Source organism: Schistocerca serialis, chromosome 2, assembly GCF_023864345.2.
Source record: "Schistocerca serialis cubense isolate TAMUIC-IGC-003099 chromosome 2, iqSchSeri2.2, whole genome shotgun sequence".
NCBI classification, from domain to species: domain Eukaryota; kingdom Metazoa; phylum Arthropoda; class Insecta; order Orthoptera; family Acrididae; genus Schistocerca; species Schistocerca serialis.
The window spans coordinates 934,978,744-934,994,213 of record NC_064639.1 but is presented as its reverse complement, the minus strand read 5'-3'; the positions used below and the strand labels follow the sequence as shown (position 1 = coordinate 934,994,213).

At 45.4% G+C, this 15,470-nt stretch overlaps 1 protein-coding gene across 1 annotated transcript in view; it reads right to left on the bottom strand.

Annotated features, from left to right (window-relative positions):
* LOC126458310 (uncharacterized) overlaps positions 1-15,470 on the bottom strand; it is a 474,706-nt gene that overhangs the window by 17,934 nt on the left and 441,302 nt on the right. The window contains exon 2 of the mRNA XM_050095253.1: positions 4,422-4,926. Coding sequence (XP_049951210.1) covers positions 4,422-4,926 — 505 coding nt within the window. The remainder of the gene's footprint in view (positions 1-4,421; positions 4,927-15,470) is intronic.

The following is a 15,470-nucleotide window of genomic DNA, read 5'->3' as shown; positions in this document are numbered from 1 at the left end:
TGGTAACATTTGGTAAACAATTTAAGAAGCATTACCTTACAAGACCTTTCCCTTGGTACTTGAAAATGGCTCTAGAGCTGAAATCGCAACAGTGAAATAAATGAATAATAGCCGTCATCTAACTGATAGGTCATCGGTCCCTCTAAACCCTGGTATATACTAGAGCGAACGAAGTGAACGAGTGTAAAACCTCGTTTACACTGCAGCAAACGAGTATTCATAGATAATTCGCCAATGTTCACTGCCATTCGTTTATACTTGTGAACAAGCGTTTATACTGGAATGAAGGGAGGTGAATAGAAGAGAACGAGCATAACATGCAAACTATAGACGCCGCCCATTTTAATTTTTTTTAATCTGTGCGCTAATAATCCTCTCAGAGCTTTCAATTGAAAACAACACTACTTATAGTAACAGGTTTGCGCGAGTGCGGATGTCCCCAGTAATAACTGTGTCTGTTGCGAATATTTGCGGGTTATCTTTAAACTGTACAAAGTAAATTTTTAACATAATTATGGTTTGCCGTCTGTGGCTCTTCAAAGTTGACACCTCCAAAATATGCTCCAAAAACACGCTTTCACTTGTATATTACCGCGTTTGCAGACCCCTTTCTACAAAAATCCAAAATTCATCGTTTTGTGTCACTCTTATATCATTCACGATAAGTTACATGCAAAGCAAAAGAATTCAAATTTGAAATGACTGTCACTGAAATATGTCCAGCATTAATTCGCATCATAACGGAGTGCGGATTTTGAAAACTTTCTAGTGTTAACCTGCACGTGGATATCTTTTTTACCACCATAATCCGTATGAGAAGAGCTGTATAGCAAAGAGGAAATGGACGACATGGAAGGCGAGTGTAAAACCTATGTGACTGTAATACAGGTAACTCGCCAGAAATGTTTGTGTGTTACTTTTCATTTATTTCATTTCGCATATGATTGTGAGAAATAAACTTGGTTTGTAGAATTGCAGGAGCTAATCTACATTCTTAGATTGAAAACTCGGGAAAAACCACAGCCGATGATGAGCTACAGTCAGCAGTGTGACGAATGCATTTCGCGCGCAGTGCTCTAGCCGAACGCAAATCAGCGTCATTCACGTCACCGAAGATACAGCGTTGCCAATTCCGCAACATGGACAGGTCAGTTAGCGTTGTAGCGTCGCCTGCGACATCTGTTGACCGACGGGAAAACTATTTTTTCGGTTGCCTGTTCTCCCGTAAGGACGGTCAATCTGTTTCTTACGTGATCTGGGATGAAACGTTGTTGTAATGCCTCGTGTAAGGAGGAGAAATGCGTACCATCACGTTTCCGACTTTGATAAAGGTCAGATTATAGCTTATCGCGATTGCGGTTTATCGTATCGCGACATTGCTGCTCGCGTTGGTCGAGATCCAATGACGGTTAGCAGAATAGGGAATCGGTGGGTTCAGGAGGGTAATACGGAACGCCTTGCTGGATCCCAACGGCCTCGTATCACTAGCAGTCGACAGGCATCTTATCCGCTTGGCTGTAACGAATCGTGCAGCCACGTCTCGATCCCTGAGTCAACAGATGAGGACGTTTGCAAGACAACAACCATCTGCACGAACAGTTCGACGACGTTCGCAGCAGGATGGACTATCAGCTCGGAGCCCATGGCTGCGGTTACCCTTGACGCTGCATCACAGACAGGAGCACCTGCGATGGTGTACTCAACGAGGAACCTGGGCGCACGAATGTGCAAAACGTCATTTTTTCGGATGAATCCAGGTTCTGTTTACAGCATCATGATGGTCGCATCCGTGTTTGGCGACATCGCGGTTAGTGCACATTGGAAGTGTGTATTCGTCATCGCCATACTGGCGTATCACCCGGCGTGATGGTATGGAGTGCCATCGGTTTCACGTCTCGGTCACCTCTTGTTCGCATTGACGGCACTTTGAACAGTGGACGTTACATTTCAGATGTGTTACGACCCGTGGCTCTACCCTTCATTCGATCCCTGCGAAACCCTACATTCCAGCAGGATAATGCACGACCGCGTGTTTTAGGTCCTGTGCGGGCCTTTCTGGATACAGAAAATGTTCGACTGCTGCCCTGGCTAGGACATTCTGCAGATCTCCAGATCTCTCACCGATTGTAAACGTCTGGTCAATGGTGGCCGAGAAACTGGCTCGTCACAATAAGCCAGTCACTACTGTTGATGAACTGTGGTATCGTGTTGAAGCTGCATGGGCAGCTGTACCTGTACACGCCATTCAAGCTCTGTTTGACAAAATGCCCAGGCGTATAAAGGCAGTTATTACGGTCAGAGGTGGTTGTTCTGGGTACTGATTTCTCAGGATCTATGCAGCCGAATTGCGTGAAAATGTAATCACATGTCAGTTCTAGTATAATATATTAGTCCAATGAATACCCGTTTATCATCTGCATTTCTTCTTGGTGTAGCAATTTTAATGGCGAGTAGTGTATAATCTTTTGTAATTGTACTCGACCTCCAGGTTGTATCTTTGTCATTTTTGTGGAACTGTAACTAGTGTATTTAAGTCTTGAGTATTAATGCTCACCAACACCACCAGCTGGTGGCCTAGTTGTCTTCCTAAACGGCGCAACTCCCGTAATGATTCAGTTTTGCACTGTCTTATGAATAAGATAGAGGAGTTCATACATAGGTATGACGTGTTCATGCAAACTCTGATATGTTCTACGTCGTACCTTAATATAGTTTCTATTTGTTTTTATTGGTCAGTATCTGCTATTATGCACTAAGTATTATTTGTGATTCTTTACTGACCTTTTTTCCAAATTTAGCTGATGATGATGATGATGATGATGTTGATGATGATGATGATGACGATGATAATATATAGATCTAAACACATAATTAAAGGAAGTATTTACCACACAGCCTGTGACTTGCATGTACACTACTGGCCATTAAAATTGCTACACCAAGAAGAAATGCAGATGATAAACGGGTATTCATTGGACAAATTCATTATACTAGACATGACATGTGATTACATTTTCACGCAATTTGGGTGCATAGATCCTGAGAAATCAGTACCCAGAACAACCACCTCAGGCCGTAATAACGGCCTTGATACGCCGGGCATTGTGTCATACAGAGCTTGGATGGCGTGTACAGGTACAGCTGCCCATGCAGCTTCAACACGATACCACAGTTCATCAAGAGTACTGAGTGGCGTATTGTGACGAGCCAGTTTCTCGGACACCACTGACCAGAAGTTTTCATTTGTTGAGAGATCTGGAGAATGCGCTGGCCAGGGCAGCAGTCGAAGATTTTCTGTATCCAGAAAGGCCTGTACAGGACCTGCAACATGCGGTCGTGCATTATCCTGCTGTAGGGGTTATCAGGGATCGAATAAACGGTGGAGCCACGGGTCGTAATACATCTGAAACGTAACGTCCACTGTTCAAAGTGCCGACAATCCGAACAAGAGGTGACCGAGACGTGTAACCCCATACCATCCCGCCGGGTGATACGCCAGTATGGCGATGACGACTACACGCTTCCAATGTGCGTTCACCGCGATGTCGCCAAACACGGATGCGACCATCATGATGCTGTAAACAGAACCTGAATTCATCCGAAAAAATGACGTTTTGCCATTCGTGCACCCATGTTCGTCGTTGAATACACCATCGCAGGCGCTCCTGTCCGTGATGCAGCGTCAAGGGTAACCGCAGCCATGGGCTCCGAGCTGATAGTCCATCCTGCTGCAAACGTCATCGAACTGTTCGTGCAGATGGTTGTTGTCTTGCAAACGTCCCCGTTTGTTGACTCAGGGATCGAGACGCGGCTGCACGATCCGTTACAGCCATGCGGATAAGATGCCTGTCATCTCGACTGCTAGTGATACGAGGCCGTTGGGATCCAGCACGGCGTACCCTCCTGAACCCACCGATTCCATATTCTGCAACAAGTCATTGGATCTCGACCAACGCGAGCAGCAATGTCGCGATACGATAAACCGCAATCGCGATAGGCTACAATCCGACGTTTATCAAAGTCGGAAACGTGATGGTACGCATTTCTCCTCCTTATACGAGGCATCACAACAACGTTTCACCAGGCAACGCCGGTCAACTGCTGTTTGTGTATGAGAAATCGGTTGGAAACTTTTCTCATGTCAGCACGTTGTAGGTGTCGCCACCGGCGCCAACCTTGTGTGGATGCTCTGAGAAGCTAATCATTTGCATATCACAGCATCTTCTTCCGGTCGGTTAAATTTCGCGCCTGTAGCACGTCATTTTCGTGGTGTCGCAATTTTAATGGCCAGTAGTATATTTCTGTAGCATTCATAATAGCAGTGCTTCAACCATCAAATGACGTAAAAATTGGTGCGTATCTCTTACGTGACTTCACGTCACATCTGTTAGAAAAAGAGTAAATAAAAAAGTGCTACCGACCTCGCTGTCATCGGACGCCTGCAGCCTGGAGGGGGCGGTGCGCGCGCGCGACTTCTTGGCGGCGATGAGGTGCCTGGCAGGCAGGTTCCAGTGGTAGACGGCGGACGGCTTGCCGTTGGCGGCGAAGCTGACGGGCGGCCGCACCTTGGTCACGTCGTTGGGGTGCGGCTGCTGCAGGCCGTAGAAGTGCGAGTCGGGCGGCAGCTTCACCACGAAGACGTGCGAGTCGCCGGGGGCGGCGAGGCGGCGCGACTCGGCCGCCAGCCGCTTGCGGTGGTGGCCGCTGCGCCGGCGCGACAGCCCCAGCGAGCGCAGCAGCAGGTGGTTGTCCGCGCGGCCGCCGCCCTCCACCACCTTGCCGCCCGACAGCCGGCGCAGCTTCAGCGGGGCGCTGGGGGCGGCGGCGGGGGCGGCGACTGCCGAGGAGGTCGCATTACCCGCGGGCGCCGCCATCGCAGACAGGCACGCCAGCGTCGACAGAAGCAGCAGCGGCGTCGCTACCATCCTGTCGAGAGACCAGGCACTGTGCTTAGAGAACGTCTCGTCATTATCGGTGTGTAGGTTCTCGATGGATTAGTGGAAAGATGAAAAAAGAAGTACAAGCATCAGATGAAAAACAAGCGGATAAATAATATCGACTAAAAATTCAGTTTGAATAACTGGAACGCGACTTTGCAAAATACCACTAGTCAGGAGGTCATCATACATGAGAGTGACAAGGTATTACGCTGTGAACAAGAAAATAACAATCAACAGTATTATTGTATTCCGTATAGGCTTTCTTTTAATTGGCACTTGTATTAGTGTCCATGTTTAACACCCCTTGTACTTGTTGCATCAAATATTGTTCATATTTTACTTTGTTCATTTATTTAATACAAACTGTTACACAGCCACTGTTTTGATTATATTGTTAACGTCAAAATGCAGTACCACCACACTTTCAAAGATCGCATTTACTGTCGGTTCCCTCAAACGCTTCCATTTTCCTGCATTTATTTATTTCTGTTTATCTTACTGATATTGCACAAGTTCCTTAAGTATTCTGTAGTTACATTGATAATTGTCTCTTCTTTTAATTGGTTTGGTTATCACTCTCCATGTTTCATACCTCCTGAAGTAGCCTTGTATAGTACTAATTTTATTTTATTTCATTAGTTTTGTTTATTAATAGAAACTTATGTAGGCATGCTATTCCTATTTTGTGTTAAAGGTTTTCCTGTCTCCTCCATTGTTATTTATGTACTGTTCAATTTTTATTTTTTCATTGCATTGCCACCACACTGTCAAAGATGTTACTGTATGTTTGTACTTAAGTCTAGACGTGTTACTTCTCCTCCAATGTTGTTTGCAAAGATTGTAACTTCTTTGCTGATAATACTTACCAAATGTCTGAAGATGGCCTTGTAAGCCGAAAACCGGTTAACAGTAAAAGTAATATTGTAGAACAAAAGCAAGCTGGTGCTTTTCATTTATTAACAACCAAGAGATTTATATCTATATTTACGTACAAGCTTAAACCACCGTATGGTGTGTGGCGGAGAGTTGCATGTACCACTACTACTCATTTCCTCTCCTGTTCCACTCGCATAGAGAGCGGCCGAAAAACGAGTATCTATATGCCTCCATACAATCTCTACTATCTCTTATCTTTGTGGTCCTTACACGAAAGGTACGTTGGCGGCAGTAGAATTCTTGTGTAGTCAGCTTCAAAAACCAGTTCTCCAAATTTTGTCGATAGTTTTCTTTGATAGGAGCAAAGCAAACCACCTTCTGGCCCAGACAGGCCAATTGGGACCGACCGACCGCCGTGTCATCCTCTGCCAGTGGAGTGATTTGGATGCGGTACGGAAGGGCATGGCATTAGCACACCGCTCTGCCGATCGTTCTCGAGTATCTCGACCTTGGCTACGTTACTACTTGGTCAAGTGGCTCCTCAGTTGGGCACACGGGGCTGAAAACACCCCATTTCAGTCCTCGCACCTAGGAAAAATCTCTGGAAGTACAGGAAATCGAACCTGCCTCCTCCATGCAGCAGCCAGACACGCTGATCACTGTGCTGCTGAAGCGGAACGCAGCCATCTTAAGACTGCTCTCTCTTCAGTTAGCCTACGCATCGCCATGTGCAACGAGCCATTAAATTAACGCCAAAGAGTATCTATTCGTGTGCGACAGGGTAAAATACACTAACGGAAAAAGAAATCACAACATCAAGAAGTTGAGCGACATAAAGGAAAGTTGGTAAGCGTGTTTCTTCATTTCAAAGATGATGTCTATTCAAATTTCGAACCAGTCCCATAAGACTGGCGCTAGTAGCGCCACTATGGGGATGCAAATCAGGATTGTTTTAAATACACGCTGTATCGGTTTTCAGAGTTAGTTACCTTTCAGTTTGGGCATGGTGAGTTGATTGTACTTAAGAATGCCTTTATAGGCGACAAAGATGCCATTATCAACGTCTAACTTAGTTTGAATGAGATCTTACAATAGGGCTACGAGGAACTGGAGGTTCCTTCTACGATACTGCACAAAGACTTGGCAGGAATGCAGCTTGTATACGTGAGTGCTGGCAGCGGTGGTTGCAGGAATGTCACTGGAAGACTGGGTTCCGTAGGGCCACGTGGCACTACCGAAAGATCATCGTGTTTGGCGTATGACTCTGGCGCATCGTGCTGCGCCTGCAGCAGCAATTTGAGCAGCAGCTGGCACCACAGTAATACGACGAACTGTTGTTAATCAGTTAGATCAACGACAGCTCCAACCCAGACGCCCAACAGCGTCCGTTCCACTGATCCCAAACCACCGCCATTTGCAATCTCAGTGGTGTCAAGCGTGAGCTCACTGGGGGGGGGGGGGGGGGGGAGGGCAAGGGTGGAGTTCTGGTTCTGGTTCGGTGCCAGTGATGCCCCTGTGGTGGTTAGAAGGAGGCGAGCTGACGGCTTGCTGCTAACCTGTCTGTGTGCTACACACTGGACCTACAGCTGGGAATTATGGTCTGCAGTGCGACTTCGTACAACAGGAGCACTCTCGTGGATATCGCATGCACCTTGACTGAAGAATGGTACGTCAGTCTGGTGATTCGATCCGTTGTGCTGGCATTCAAGAACAGCATTCCAGGGGGTGTTTTCCAACAGGGTCACGCTCACCCACATACCGCTCTTGTAACCCAACATGCTCTACAGATTGTCGACAGGCTGCTTTGGCCTGCCCGATCACCAGGTGTGTTTCCAATCGAGCACATATGTGATTTCGTCGGACGACAACTTCAACGTCATCCATAAACAGCAATAACCGTCCCTGTATTGAGCGACCAAGTGCAACAAGCATGGATCTCTGTCGCAGAAACTGATATGTGGCACCTGTACAACACAATGCATGCGCGTACGTTTGCTAGCTTGCATTTAACATTCTGGCTGTTACACTGGTTATTACCGTACCAGCATTTCACTTTTGCAGTGACTTATCTCGCGCTTGGATTAAGCTGTGCTCCTGCAACATTAATCACGTAAGTATGCTACCTAGACAAATGTATTCCCTAAATTTTATTACTCTACATTAATTATTTTCTCGTGTTGCGAATTTTTCCCGTTGGCATATTATAAAATATAGCTAGCATTAATAGAATCTCGTCTCACGTAACAACCTCTGAAGATCTGTTAAAATCCCGGCTATACAGCCTACCCAGACACAAGAATAAATAAAATTAACTGCTTCAAAAGATGAACAGAGAATCATAAACACATGGCAGACTTCCGTGTGTACTTAACAACAGAGCATCACTTGTTAAAGTACATTACAAATTAAAAAGAAAATCACGCCAACTTTTTAATCAGACGAACGTTTACTACTAATGTTTATTTAAATGATAATTATTTAAGATAGAAAAGTTTAATGCCTGCACAGATGGACCAGTTCCACGCAAAGGATCCTACGGTCATCAAAGAATGTTATATCTGACAATGATCTCTTAGGGTCATGGAACTTGGATTTTATTTTGCTATGGCCAAAAACTCCAGGATTAACAAGAAGAACTATAAACTCTTTAATATTTTCATTTCGTATCACCTGTAGACACACAGATCGAGGGAGACAAAGATAGGTCAAAATCAGTTCAGTTATAAGGATCGTGGGTGGATAACGCGAAAGAGTGCTTGGGATGGAAGAAAAATTGGTGCTGTTCGAGATCTTTGTGGAAGCGCTGGGCTGGGATTATTTCAAAAATCATGGTCAGTACGAAAGCTAGGCTGATGGAGTTTCACATGGAGAACTGCTGTGTTTAAGGAATGGGCGTATTTTGGAGACCTTCCACGTCTTCGTACAGAGTGGTATCGTAAAATTTGACAGGTAGTGGCTCAAATGGCTCTGAGCACTATGCGACTTAACTTCTGAGGTCATCAGTCGCCTAGAACTTAGAACTAATTAAACCTAACTAACCTAAGGACATCACACACGTCCATGCCCGAGGCAGGATTCGAACCTGCGACCGTTGCGGTCGCTCGGTTCCAGACTGTAGCGCCCAGAACCGCACGGCCACTCCGGCCGGCCTGACAGGTAGTAATAGCATGGGGAAGGGCCTTTCTTTAACGTGGTCCTGGTAAGTAGGGATGCTATGTCGCTTCTTGTGAAGATTACAGTTTTAATATTTTGTGCTGCGATACTTGTGGGCCTCCGTAGCTGAGCGTTCAACCACGTGAAGGACCCAGTTTCAACTTCTGGCACTTCCAGGAATTTTTTATTTCTTCGTGAGAGGATTAGAACGGGATGTTTGTCAAGTTAAGTGAATGGGAAGTAGCGGCTCCAAGGTCTGGAAAACTGACGACTGTTGGGAGAGCGGTGTGCTGCACTTGGGACCCTACTTACTGGGTCCAAATGACTTTAATTTGACAGAGGATGAAACGGTAGTCGGTCACCGTCGCTTGATCCTCTGGCCTTATACCCGAAGTTACATTACTCTGTCTGCGTCGCCATAATGTGGAAGCCTCTCTGGAATGTTTATCGCTTATGGCTGGTGCACCATTCGTCACTACTTCTGGGTTTGAGTGCACTATGGACCATTATTTCTGGATTACAACTCTCGAAACAGTTGGTACAGTTTTGTTTTGGAACAACAGCCAGTTAGGAGATTGCGGAAGCTTGCAAAGAGGATCTCGGTGTTTTGGTCTGCGCCCACTGTTTCGATACGAAGCAGCCTGATAGCCACGGATTGGCTGTAACTTCACCTTCGCCTCCACCTGCACCGGCACCTGTCGGCGGCGCAGAGGCGGCGCGGTCAGCGATGCGAGACTTCGGTAATGAGAACTGCCATCGTAAACGCCTCCGCGACTCCACCACAGGAAATTTACGTCGCCTGCGGTCTGGCCACACCTTCCCAGCATCGCGCGTGTCAGCGGCGGTGATCGTAAAAACACTCATCCCAGCGCTCTCTCTCGCCGGCTGACCGCTGAGGCACCAGATGAGCTCAGAGATAGAGGAACGCCGTGCAGTGCTGCTGCTCTTATAAACCTTTCTCAGGTGTGGACTAGTGACTTATCTGATCTGGATGATTGAAACTACATTACAGACTCACAGATTGTTGATGGACTTGGAGTATGTAATGCTAAACTATTTAAATAGCTGAGTTGATTGAGCACCGAGTTAATAATTAGTGCGATGAAATTCTTTTCGCCAGCTGTACGCTCCATGGGTTTGCGCCAAGTCAGGGATTGTGAAGCCAGATAACGCCTTGCAAAAAATGTTCTTCGAAATCTGCCCTACGAGCTCAAACTTTCCAAGCCATTGATGTGTCGCCTGGACGACTATGGTCTCGTATTCGGGCGACCCAGATTTAGGTTCTCTGTGGCTTCCCTGAATCGAGTGGGGTGACTGCAGGATGGTTACTTTGACGGGGACAGAGCTAGCAACTTTTTTTTTGTTTTTTGTTGTTGAGTCATCAGTCTTCTGTCTGGTTTGGTGCGGCCCGCCACGAATTCCTCTCCTGTGATAACTGCTCCATCTCATAGTAGCACGTGCAACCTACGTCCTCTATGATTTGCTGGATGTATTCCAATCTCTGTCTTCCTCTGCAGGTTTTGCCTTCTACAGCTCCCTCTAGTACTATGGAAGTCATTCTCTCACGTCTTAACAGATGTTCTATCACCCTGTCCCTTCTCCTTTTCGGTGTTTTCCACATAGTCCTTACCTCTCCGATTCTGCACAGAACCTCCTCATTCCTTACCTTACCAGTCCGCCAAATTTCGGACATTCGTCTATAGCATTACATCTCAAATAATTCTATTCTCTTCTGTTCAGATTTTCCCGCAGTCCATGTTTCTCGTCCATACAATGCTCCAAAAGTACATTCTCAGAAGTTTCTTCCCCAAATTAGGGCCTATGTTTGATACTAGTAGATTTCTCTTTGCCAGGAGTGCCCTTTTTACCATTGCTAGTCTGCTTTTCATGTCCTCATGGGTCCGTCAATCATTGGTTATTTTGCTGCCCAGGTAGTAGAATTCCTTAACTTCATCTACTTGGTGACTATCAATCTTGATGTTAAGATTCTCGCTGTTCTCATTTCTGCTACTTCTCATTAATTTCGTCTTTCTTCGTTTTACTCTCAATCCATATTCTGTATTCATTAGACTGTTCATTCCATTCAGCAAATCACGCAATTCTTCTTCACTTTCAGTCAGAATAGCAATGTCATCAGCGAATAGTTTCTTTGATATCATTTCACCTTTAATTTTAATTCCACTCCTGACCCTTTCTTTTATTTCCATCATCACAGATCGAACAGTAGGGGTGATAGACTACATCCCTGTCTTACACCCTTTTTAATTCGAAGCACGTCGTTCTTGGTCGTCCACTCTTATTATTCCCTCTTGGTTCTTGAACGTATTGTGTATTATCCGTACGTCCCTACAGCTCGCCCCTACTTTCTCAGAATTTCGAACATCTTGCACCATTTAACACAGTCGACCGCTTTTTCCGGGTCGACAAATCCTATGAACGTGTCTTGATTTTTCTTTACTCTTGCTTCCATTATCAACCACAACGTCACAATTGCCTCTCTGCTGCCTTTACCTTTCCTAAATCCAAACTGATCATCAACTAATACCATATTCAATCTGCCCATTGAAGCTAGGTTTGATTCCTGGTCAGGCGCACAGTCTGATATATGGAAAAAGTAATGGGAGGGCACTGAATATGATATTAGTCATTGGTTGCTCAAGCCTAAACGGTCGACTTGTCTCCATCCGGCCCCCGGTTCCTGAAGTTCCATGTTTAAATCGGCGGCGATCTCACAGTGGACCATTGATCGCATTTGCATCATCATCATTACTCCAATACCCATCTTACAGTGTAAAGTGGATGGTACTCTGTGTACCACCTTCACTTCAATCCCTTTCCAAAGCCTCCGTGTGAACTCGGATCTCAAATTTTAATTACATGGTCTTTTCCCGAGATAAACGTAGGGGGAAGCAGTATGTTGATTCTTTTCTTATGAACGTAGGACTTAGAAAACTAAATCACGCCTGATGCAGAACGCCTCTCTCGCAGTATCTGTCGTTGGAATTGGCTGAGCATTTCCATGGCGCTTTCGCGTTTGCTAAACGAATCAGTAACGAACAGTTCTGCTCTTCTGTGGATCTTCTCTGTTTCCTCTGTCAATCCTATTGGCACGAATCCCAGACTGATGAGCAGTTTTAAAGTAGGACTATTGATAGAACGAGGGCTTTTTAAGCCACATCCCTTGTGGATGGACTTTACTTCCTAATGATTCTTCCAATTAATCTTGGCCATGTGCCTTATCTGCAACAAGTTTCATACGATGGTTCCGCTTTGATCCCTCCATACGCTTATTGCTACATGTTCTGTGGACGTGACGGTTACGAGCGATTTTTCTCCAATCGTGTAACCATACAATAAAAGGTCAGTTTCCCTATTTATGCGGAACACATTATACAGCGTGTCCCAGGAGGAATGGTCAATATTAAGGGATGACAGGTACAATTATTCGAAGCAAAAAAGTCTAGTAAACATTGGCTCTAAAATGCGTGCCTTTAAAACTATGAGCACTTCTTCACCTTCGATACTGTGACACATATGTCTTCTGCTGTAAGCTCTTTGCCATCAATATTTTGTCAGGAGCTAGTACGGACTAAAATAAGAAAAGATTGAATAGTAAACATGGGCTCTAAAATGCATACCTTATGAGCTATGAACATTTGTTCAGAAGAAGAGATGTGTTTTACAGTAGGGAACTAGTGCTCGTTGCTCATGAGGTATACGCTTTAGACCCCAAGTTTAATAGACTTTTTATTGTTTTTACTTCACAGTACCACCTCTCAAAACCCAGAGAGTGAAGCGCCTGGAGTAGACTTGTTTCAAAGTACCGAAAATGAAGAAGTGCCCACGTTTACTACCCCTCTTTGCTTGGAATAATCCATCCTGTGTATGAATGGATCAGCGCCGCTCAACGATAATATTATATATTCCTGCCTACAGTTGCTCTCTTCCAAAACTACAGCTCGGTAGATTTGGTACTATACATAAATTACAAAGTAAATATGTAATAAGTTTATTGGTAGTATCGTTAGCATTGATATGGAAAGAAATGGAACTGACTGAATGAGACCGAAACGGGGTGGGGGGCGACGACTTCTGTTTTTTGTTTGTTTGTTTGTTTGTTTCTTTCGTCCACAATTACAACAGCACACCGATCAGTGTCAGTCCATTGTGTATTTTATATCCTGAATTGTGCTGTTTCTCTGCATTAACGAGGGCAATACTCTTGAAGAAAACTGGTCCCGGTGTCGTAGCAATGAAAATCACTTGGTATCGGGACGCATTTCGGTTGTGTCTGCCAGATATGGTATGAGTCCCTGATGAAACTTATGATGTGGCGTTCGAGAGGCTAGACCGCTCATCTAGTGGACCCGCTTACACCGTAGACACCAACGTTTTATTAGTTGTTTCGGAAGTGGTCCTCGAAAATTTTCCTGATCTCTGTAAACGTTCCTGAGCCACTGTTTGATCGACGGTGGTCAGAACCTATACTTCTGAGGATTACCGTTGTAGACGAGTAGCCACTGCATTATGATATGCGTTTCGTTCCACAGTGCTCGTATGTGGCTTCTGTCTGTGTTTAGATGGTCCTAGTGTTGTACACTCACACATTCAAACGATGATGTTTGGTTTGTGGGGCGCTCAACTGCACGGTCATAAGCGCATGTACAAATTCCCAATCTGTACAGTACACAGTCCAATCTAGGCAGTTTCACGAATGATGGTGAAATGATGAGGACAACACAATCACCCAGTCACCTCGAGGCAGGTGAAAATCCCTGACGCCACCGGTATTCGAACCCGGGACCTCGTGATTTGGAAGTGAGAACGCGACCGCGAGACTACGAGCTGCGGAAGGCAATCTTCGAAATGCTATGGTACATGTACCTTGACTCATGTTATTATACCACTTTGAAGTCGTTACCTCGCGGCTTCATAGCATGCTTAATGCACACACCTGTCTATTCTAATGATTCAAATGGCTCTAAGCACTATGGGACTTAACATTGAGGTCATCAGTGCCCTAGACTTAGAACTACTTAAACCTAACTAACCTAAGGACATCACACACATCCATGCCCGAGGCAGGATTCGAACCTGCGACCGTAGCAGCAGCGCGGTTCCGGACTGAAGCGCCTAGAACCGCTCGGACACAGCGGCTGGCCACACACTTGTCTGTAACAGACCGCTCCTATATCGTGCCGTACTCTGCATCTAGCTGCAACATTCGTCCGTCATACACGGAATATCTACAGAGGTACAAGCGGTACAAACCTCCCGTGTCTTTTGGCTGCTCGTTTTATATAAATTCAGACTCAAATAGTGCTCCACCTTGAATACCTTGACCGAGCGCTGTCAGATACTGCGCTGTTTCCTTACCTGAGGCGTATTCTGCTTAAAATTCCATCCTCACATGAGCTTACTTTCAATACAGAAAAAGGAAAACATTCGTACAGGTGAGGAATGCCCTACTGGCTGTGTCTAAAGTTGCTGGAACTCTTCAGGTGGTGATCGCAATACAGCATGCCCAGAGGACGTGCCAGTCCAGCTTATCGTCACCTTTCGCACTTTGAGAACAATCAAACCATTGCCATGAGGTACACTGGGGCATCTTACCCACGGATCACTTTGATAGCTGTCCAATGTCTGCAGAACGACTAGTGACGACATGGACAACCGTGTTGGCTTGGGTCTTTCCAGAAGGACTACATCGCGAGGGGATAGTAGGTATCTTCGACTGACTATCACGAGTAGACGCATGGCAAGAAATAAAATCCAGGCACAGGCTACGGCCAGAAGGTCACCAAGAATTGTCGGCAACTGATCACTCGTAGTTGGGCTGAGATCTCAAGTTTCCGTCCGTCGTTTGCCGACTGACACTACAATAGACAGTGTAGACTTGCATCGTGTATTTGTCTCATCACTCTTTTTACTAGATTGATATGGCTCGCCATGAGTTCCTCTCCTGTACCAACCTCTTCATCGCAGAGTAGGTCTTGCACACAACATCCTCAGATACGTGTTGGATATATTCCAGTCTCTGTCTCCCTCTAAAAAAGCTTACCCTCTTTACCTACTTCTGGTACCACGGCGGTTATTCCTTGATATCTTAACACATATCCTATCATCCTGTCTGTTGTATCCAACTGGTACAGAGCTGGGTATAAGACCGTTAATCTGTTAATCGTTAATTAAGTTAGTTTTTGGAGTAACATATTAACCTTTAAATTAATTTCGCGAAAACGTTATCGGGAACTTTAACTTCGGTTAACTTCAAGTCCATTAATCGTTAATTAGGTACCTCCTATTTATGACAGAATGACGCTGCACTGATAATTTCGGGTTGTGTAAGTATGTGGATACGCCAGGGTGCGTGCAACTGAGTGCGAGCGAGAATAACTAGGTTTTGCCTGTGTGTTGTTTTTGTTTACAGAGTTCGCTTTAAGTACTACTTTTCGTTAGTGGATTGACTGAGGAAACTAAATGATATAACTGCATTATAGC